The sequence below is a fragment of the Lepisma saccharinum genome, chromosome 20 (genome assembly GCF_977018435.1).
Source record: "Lepisma saccharinum chromosome 20, izLepSacc3.1, whole genome shotgun sequence".
Taxonomy (NCBI): domain Eukaryota; kingdom Metazoa; phylum Arthropoda; class Insecta; order Zygentoma; family Lepismatidae; genus Lepisma; species Lepisma saccharinum.
The window spans coordinates 11,990,753-11,999,515 of record NC_139248.1 but is presented as its reverse complement, the minus strand read 5'-3'; the positions used below and the strand labels follow the sequence as shown (position 1 = coordinate 11,999,515).

The window sequence follows — 8,763 nt, the reverse complement described above, 5'->3', positions numbered from 1 at the left end:
AGAGTGCCACATTATCTTCTTAGGAAGGTCCCACGGTTTATTGGTTGGCACACCATAGGAATATCTGCAGCCTGTGCAAGGCGTTGCCAACTCTAGAGATATAAGTCAAGGTGTGCGTGCCCAGAATTTTCGAAAAGGGTGGGTACGTATATTTTTTTTAGTAGTTAGCCTTCATTTTGCCTTATTTTCCTGCCTTTGACGTTCTTTTTTTAGGAATGTTGGTCCAAAGGGGGGGGGGGTATGACCCCCACCACCCCCGCCCCTTTGTAGGAGATTATTCTGTAAGGGTTCATTCCGAAGTACCTTTTCAAGCTACAACCTTCTGGCTCCAGCTGTCAAAATTGAAATGCGGAAGCTGTGAGGATGGTTTTGATTCCTCAATTCTCACCAGAACTGGTGACAGATTATTTCCTCTTATCACGGTGAACGTCGAACGAAAGGCCATCTTTCCAGGTGGTTGCCAGCTATGACTGCAAGTCGCTAAACCCTTCCGACCCTGACTCGAAAACTGCCCAAGCTCGTAATTCATATTTGGATGCATGGTTGACAGTCTCCTCTCAGCGACTTTGGTTTCTCACCAGCATTGGCATGAAATAATGTTCTGTTATCTCTAATGAACGCCGAATAAAAGGCCATCTTCCAGGTGGTTGCCAGCTCGGGCTGCAAGTCGCAAACGTCAGGGAAATATCTCTCGGCCCGGTATAACTGACGCCAGGACCCGTCGGTTGAGAAACACTGATCTATTCTTCCTCCATTGTTTCGAACCATGGTATTGTTTCAGCACAATTTGAATTTTGTTCATAAAACCATATACAGGGTGAGCCATAAACACCTGACGGTTTTGAAAAGAAAATAGCTCTTCAGGGGAAAGTGAACGTTGTCAGTCATTCTGCTTTCGTATCATATCGCGGATATATTTTGGTGCCATCTGGTGTACTCCTTCTGAAACTAGCGTCAGTCTGGTGACTTCAGTATGGTAATTGAAACATAATACACACACACACACACACACATACACAGGGTGACCAAAAACAACTTCAGCATTCGAAATCTAACCTGCATGTATGCAACCCAACACAGCAAACGATCGCTCTGACGTAACTGGAAGGACGCGTGGCAGGGTTGCCTCTAGCGTCGCTTGTTAAGATAGACGATTTGAAAACAACTACTTGCGAATCTTACCTGAGCAAAATCCAAAAGAGTAACGATACTTGCGATGCTGTAGGAAGACAACATATTTACAAAACTGACAAAGAAAAGGAATTTCCAATAAATTGCGGACTGAAATTGATGACTGTTATATCCTAAAATATCGTTCTAAAATTATGTATGTTTACATACAGGGTGTCCAGAAAAAGTAACTATTTCCGTGTTTCAGCCAACTTCGGACTTTCATTCTTTCTTTTTTTTTTTTGCAGGGTAATTACCAGGCACAATGTTGGCCATTGCTGAACATGTTGCCGTTGCAACATGGCTTCTGCAGGGTGTACTAAATCGAGCTGCGACGATAGTTTAAGACGAACTTTCGGACCACTGGACCTAATATTCAAGTGGAGACTGTTGATTAAGTGCCAACGAACAGGTCGAGTTGCAGATGAGTCTCGACCAGGTTGGCCTTCCATAGGCGAGGATGACGTTGAAGCTATACGGGAGTCAATTGGAGATTCCCAAATCAACAGTGTTCAAAGTGCAGAAATTAGAGGTGTGCATATCTTTTGCATTTGCACCAATTGCATAGAGAGGACTTTGCGGACCGTATGACAATGTGCATTGATTTGTTGGATTCTGTTGAGACATTTGTTTACGTTGCAGTTCACCATTTTCTCATTCAGGACGAACAAAAATATACATGTCTTGCCCAGGATTCGAACCCGGGATCTCTGTCGTTGTAGCGTGCGTCGCTAACTATTGCGCCATCGAGGAGACTCAAGGGGCATGCAAATATGATGTTCATTTTCAAAAATAAGGGATGAATAAGGGGTGTAAGGTATGAACCTTTCCGAAGACACCCACATGTTGACTTCACTTCCACGTAGTACACCCTGGACTACATTTTGAAGACCAACGACGCTCTGGCGACTGGCCCTACGGCCAGTATAATCCTCTGTGGAGCATGCGCGTGTGCTGTCCCTTTGTGTTTATGATTGTTCTTTCATCAATTTAATTTTATCACTTTTCATCCTTATCGTCGCCAAAAAGTGGCAAGTAAAATGAAAGAAATCAATCAATCCATAGGGGCCATTACTGCAATACAGGTGGCAACACTGTGAGCGGTGGGTGCTGTTGTAAGACAGGGAGACGGGACGAAACACGGGTGGGATCCTGGGAAGGAATTGTATAACAATGCCTCACTGCAGGCTTCCCCTTCCCCTCAAGGCTGCGGCATTCCCCGCAATTATAAAAACTCACACGGATTAAGTAATAGAGCTCAGTTCATGTAAGGTGCGTATTGAGGAAAGGCTAACATGAGGCTGAAGCTACTGGTGAGTACTTGCAGATATTTACGTTGTAAAGTTTCTTCTACAGGGTGTCTACCGAAATAACGAATCCAAAATTCTTGACTTTTTCATGACTCTTTCTTGACCTTACTTAGGTGTAGTTGGAAATTAAGAAAATATTTATTTTTATTAAATGAAAAAAACCTACCACAGTTAAGTTGAAAACGGAAGCTGTACTTTAAAAAGAGATTTATACTTGCTTTAATTATTAATGCATTAAAATGCTTCAGTCTTCATCCTGGATGGGGAATGGCCACATTATTTAATATCTTTACAAATCACAACTCAATACAATTTTAGATTTCCAAATATCCAATTTTATCAAATCTCAGTACAGGTATATAAAAATGTAAATTCACTATACTGTAAAAAATAGCGAAATTTCTTGACCACAAGCAAATAAATCTTGGCTTTTTCTTGACATTCGACAATTAAGAACTCGGCATTGATTTAGCCCTATAAGGTGAGGCAGTCAAACGGGAAGATTTAAAAAATTCACAAAAAATAGAGAGAGGAAATATTAGTTAATTTTTTAACATGAATGTACTGATGAGTTGAAATTACTAGTGTACCTGAAAAATGTTCATTTGTATAATATGGTGTCAGTTATATGGCGTTCTAGGTGTTGCACACATTGTCGGAGTCTCAGAGTAAATCCGCCCATGACGCTTCGTAGCATCTCCAGCGTAATGTTGTGGATCTCTTGCCGAATTCGCTCCTCCAAATCATCCCTGGTTCTTAGAGGGTTGTCCTTGAATACTTTGGATTTGAGGTAACCCCAAAGGAAGAAGTCAGAAGCCGTCAAATCGGGTGAACGGGCAGGCCACGGAATATCGCCGAATGTGCTGATGAGACGACCATGAAAAGCGAGTCTAAGCTCATCCATAGACACTCTGGCTAGTTGCACCATCTTGCTGGAAGAGTGCTTCTTCATCTAGGTCATAGTCATCGAGGACAGGCAGGAAAAAGGTTACCAATATGTCAGCATAACGTCATGGGCGGATTTACTCTGAGACTCCGACAATGTGTGCAAAACCAAGGACGTCATCTTACTGACACCATATTAAAAAAAATAACATTTTTCAGGTACACTAGAAATTTCAACTCATCAGTACATTCATGTTCAAAAATTAACTAATATTTGTTTTCTCTATTTTTTGTGAATTTTTTAAATCTTCCCGTTTGACTGCTTCGCCCAATGCTTCGCATTTATCCATCTCACATTCTTTGAATAATAGTTAAAAATTAGTATATTAAAGGTACCTAAACTGTATCGGTAAACAGAAATTAATTCCATCAATCACTGTACGTTCAAAACATATACTGACATTAATGTATTGGTAATATTATATTATTTTACTCTGCACCGAAGTTTCCCTAATTCAGCTAAAAGCAAAAATAAACTGTCGATTTCTCAGTTTCCTGAAGACTTTTAGCCAGTGCCATCTGATAGTTTTATTTATAAACTATACTACTCGTGCGAAATACCCCTGGTGTGAGATTATTGTCAGGTGATTTGCAAAACTTGCAATGTTGGATGACTAGACCTCGGATTTGTACATTCTAAAAAATGTGCTTTTAGGTTCCTAAAATAGGCTCTAAAAACCTAAAATAGGTTCTAAAATTCCTAAAATAGGTTCTAAAATTCCTAAAATAGGTTCCAAAAATCCTAAAATAGGTTCTAAAAATCCTAAAATAGGTTCTAAAAATCCTAAAATAGGTTCTAAAAATTTTAAATTAGGCTCGAAAATCCCTGAAATAGGTTGCAAAAAAGACATAATTTGGTACAAAATTCCTGAAAAATACTGATTAGATACAATCGTTAAAAACAAAATTTCACAAGAACCGTAATAACCAAATACTAATTTTATAAACAAATTTTCATTTCTTTATATCATTTTCAAAATTATCTACAAATTATTATAATACTGCACCTGTGCTCTTAGAAAAAGTTACTTGTTGATATGAAAAATTAATTAGGTATGTATAAGCTGCTGCACAATATCAGGGTGGCTACTCACTTGGAATTCCTTGAATTACGTGAATTACATGTGAATTATTGGCTCTGGAAATTATGCGTGAATTATTGGCTCGGGAAATTATTCATGAATTTTGGCAAAACATGAAAAAAGGTACAACCGGATATTTTTTTCTATTTCAATTCTTTTTCAGTAGACGTGAAAAATTGCAACTTTTATTAATCCAAATCCCATTAAATTTATACATGTTTATAAATGCCCTGAGGCAAGTTTCTCTCAGTTTAGCTTTTATTTCATTCACATTTTGAGGATGAAAAAGAAAAAGAAAATAAAACAAGATGTTCTCAATCCGTTTACTTTGTTAGTGTCTTTTACAGTACAATCTATCTGACAAACGGAAGATTATTACAAAATAATATATCTTGGAAGTTGATTAGGTAAATTTTTGGGTACATTGGAATCATACAAACCCTTTACATTGTCAATATGTTTGTGTATGGAAGGGAGGGTGAGAGTCGGCAATACGTAATGTTGGAATACAGAAAACATCTGCTTGTATCCTTGAATTTTTGGAAAGTTCACCTTGAAAGGGAAGTTCAGGTCCCACTTTAAACAGTAGGTCCAGTCCCGATTAGACTTACTGTGCATAAAGTGGATTTAAAACACCAAATCAATCAATCAATCAAAGCAAATTTGTATGCTGAAACATTACTTCGCAAGGCGTGAATGCCAAAAGGGACCAAACTGACACGAGAATGAGCAAGGCTGCACAGATGAGAAGTTTGCACTTGGGACTGTGCAGGCAGTAGAGACGATTGGGTGCCAAAACTGAGAACGGAGAGAAAGGGGGGGGGGGGGCAAGGACAGTTTACTTTATCTTAGTAGGCAAGGCTTAGCATTAAAAGTCTATAGTACAGGGGTAAAAAGTAAGGGCGAACTGTCCCCTTTCGCCTCCACTGTCTGCAGGTAACAGTGACGTCAGACACTTTTTGTTTTGTATAATGTTTTTATAAACATCATATACTTGGAGGGAGGGAATTCGACAGAAAACATGTTTCAAACACGCCAGTCATTGAAATATTTCGCCACCAAACCTAGTAAATACCTCTGTGAGATATAAAAATCCTGTAAAACCTAAAAAAAATATAAAAACCTAAAAAAAAGGTTTAATTTAGGAACACAAACCTAAAATAGGTTCTAACAAGCAAAATAGGTTATTTTAGGCACTATACAACTTCGCCATTTGTTTCGTATTTTAATGCAACGCTTATAAAACTTATTTGTTATTTACCTGCAAAGGACAAAAAATAGGTTAAAAACCTAGAATCCGACGTCTACTGATGACATTTTCCCTAGTTAACTTAAATTTGCTTTCACTTGCTAAGAGTAGTGTTATTTTCTAGCCATAGCCTAATTATATGAATGAGTTTCAACTTTAAGAAATATTTCATCGCTTAGAGGTATTCTACACATTTCACATTTCCACTACACTGAAAAATTTAGTATTTAAAAGGCATCTAAGCTGTATCAGCAAACACAATATTAACTGCATGAATTGCTGTACATTCAGAAAAGAACCACTAACAATTGTGTATTGGTGATATTGTTATTTTACTCAAATTATCCATTACACTGAAAAATTTAGTATTTAAAAGGCATCTAAGCTGTATCGGCAAACACAATATTAACTGCATGAATTGCTGTACATTCAGAAAAAAAACACTAACATTTGTGTATTGGTAATATTATGTTATTTTACTCGGTGCAAAAGTTTAACTAATATTGCTGAAAGTAAGAAAATACTGCAAACTTTTCAGTCCACTTGAGACACGTAGCTAGTGACATCTGTTAGTCTTGTTTACAAATTGCGAAACACCCATGGTGTGAGATTATTGTCACAGTGATTTGAAAAAAATGGTAATGTACAGTAGCGCCGTGAAGCTCAAGAGCGCCAAATAATTTGCCATTATTATTATTATACTTTATTGAGATATAATAATCTCAACACTAAAGAAAACAAGATGTTTCATTGTTATACACGTAAGTAATTATCACAAATTAGTTACTGACTGGGTGATACCAAAATATTACATAATCATTTCTTACATCTCCAATATGACACCTGTCAGTGTCGTATGTGATTTACACTATCCGTGAACACATTGTTATTACGAAAGTTAGGAGGATAAAGGCTTGTAACCAGGATGAGGACCGATATGCACTGGAAGTGATGAATATCGACACATTCTTTATTTCCCGGGTCAAAAAGTGGTTATCTTCGAAATAGGTAATTATCACTAAAATAGTCAAAAACGACCAATACAAAATGCATATATTCCTCTCATAAATGGCCTGAAAGGCTTTATAAATGTACAAGCCTACAGTTTGTGGCCAAAAACAAAATAAAAAGGCATTTTCGTGCAAATCCTCAGCCTATTTATGAAATTTATTATTGCACAAAATTAAGGAACAAATCTGTGAGTTGTCAGCCTACCCAATGTTTCTAAAAAGTTGGAACTTTTGGTAATGTGTGTGATGATATTTCCCCAGTAAAATCGAATTCACTTTCACTTACTGAGATTTGGTATAATTTTCGAGGCATAGTCTAATTGTCTGAGTGTGTTTAAAGTTTAAGAACTATTTTATTACACCATAGCGCAGTCAGTTGTTTATGCAACAGTACTGCTCCATCTGTGGATAATAAAATATGGGTTTTGCGATTTATTAATATTGCGAATATAAAAAGTGGAGAAAGCTAATTGTACATGGTTTTTAGTACTATTTAACACACACCTTTGGAGGGGTTGTAACCGCCAACTCCTCTTGACCGATTAGGCAGCCAGAATCGATCACCACTCACAACAAAAATGTTAAATATTTAACGTTGTTAATTTAACACCTGAAGAAAGCCTCTTTTATCTCCTGAAATGTGGTATACTGAAATTTTTGTAACAAAAACGAACAACACCGCATTCTGTTTGCTCTGTAGAACATAGTGGATTTTCCTTCTGATGTTTGCTTGATTGATTTTTGATTGATTTGGTGTTTTAAGTCCACTTTATGCACAGTAAGGCTAATTGGGACTGGAGCTACAGTTTAAAGTGGGATCCGAATCACTATATGCCTCCATCGGGTATCGAACCAGGCACCCATTGATTACAAGGCGACGACGCTACCACTGCGCCATCGGAAAGGCCCTTTCCTTCTGATGCATCAAGACAAGGAGCTTTAAAATGCGCAGAAGTGCCATAACATCCCGTTTATCTAAGACACAAGCACAAACTGCGGAGAAGGGGGTAGGAAGGAAAATTTAAAAAGAGGAGAGGGAGAAGAAATTAGAGGAAAACAGAAGTTGGTAAAAGGGAGAAAGCGAAGCTATGACCAAGGCAGTGGGAAAGGGAGAAGAAAGACACAGTAAACGAGAAGGAAGCAGAGAAAAAGAAAAACAGAAAAAGGAATGGGGGAAGATTTAAGATAATGAACTGTGGACGTCACTGCCGTACGCAGGAATTTTTTTTCGGGAGAGCTGCTTTGTAGGAGGGCTGCATACATATTAAGATATGTCATATTTTTAAAACCTTCCAGTCTCAAAAATGGCTATCGGAGGTCATTTTAAGGGGGTTACATATAAAGTGTGTGGCAGCACATTACGCTGAATTTCTCTCTCTCTCTCTCTCTTTCTTCCCTTTGTCTATTATATTTTCTTCTCTCTTCTCTGTAGCCATGTATTTCTCCCCTATTCAGTACTCCAAGTGAGGGGGATGCTGGATCCGTCAGGTAGCAAAAATTTCGAAAAGCATCCCCCCCAGCTGTCTAATTGTCACAATGTTAAATTATATGTCCATATCCCCAGCTGACCTCAAGGCTCGACCAAACATACTTCAGGGGCTGCCTCTAATAATATTTTCTTTCAATTAGCCTCTCTGTATCTCTCAGTCTTTCCTCTCTCTCTTTTTGTCTATATTCTCTCTTATTTTCTCTTCCGCTTTCTACTCTGTTCTTTCACCTCTTTCCATCTCTACTTTTGTGCTTCTCTCTCTTTCTCCTTCTCCCAGTTCATACCTCTCTCTGTCCCTCTTGTCCTCCTTCTCCGTAGCAGTGTAATTTCCCCTCTTCTTTTGTGCTCCTTTCTCTCTTTTCCTGTCCATACCTTCTCCCTCTCTCTCGTTCCTCTTATCTTCATTATCTTTTCGTCTCCATTAGTGTATTTTTTATCTCTTCTTTTGTGCTTATCTCTCTCCCACTTCCCCTGTCTCTTCTCTGATTATCTTCGGTCTGCTTCTCTC

The 8,763-nt window shown here is 38.1% G+C and overlaps 1 protein-coding gene across 1 annotated transcript in view; it reads left to right on the top strand.

Moving 5' to 3' along the window:
• The first annotated feature begins 2,434 nt into the window (after positions 1-2,434).
• Positions 2,435-8,763, top strand: part of LOC146003731 (uncharacterized) — a 44,969-nt gene continuing 38,640 nt past the window's right edge. Inside the window, exon 1 of the mRNA XM_083142125.1 lies at positions 2,435-2,483. Coding sequence (XP_082998251.1) covers positions 2,466-2,483 — 18 coding nt within the window. The 5' untranslated portion in view covers positions 2,435-2,465. The remainder of the gene's footprint in view (positions 2,484-8,763) is intronic.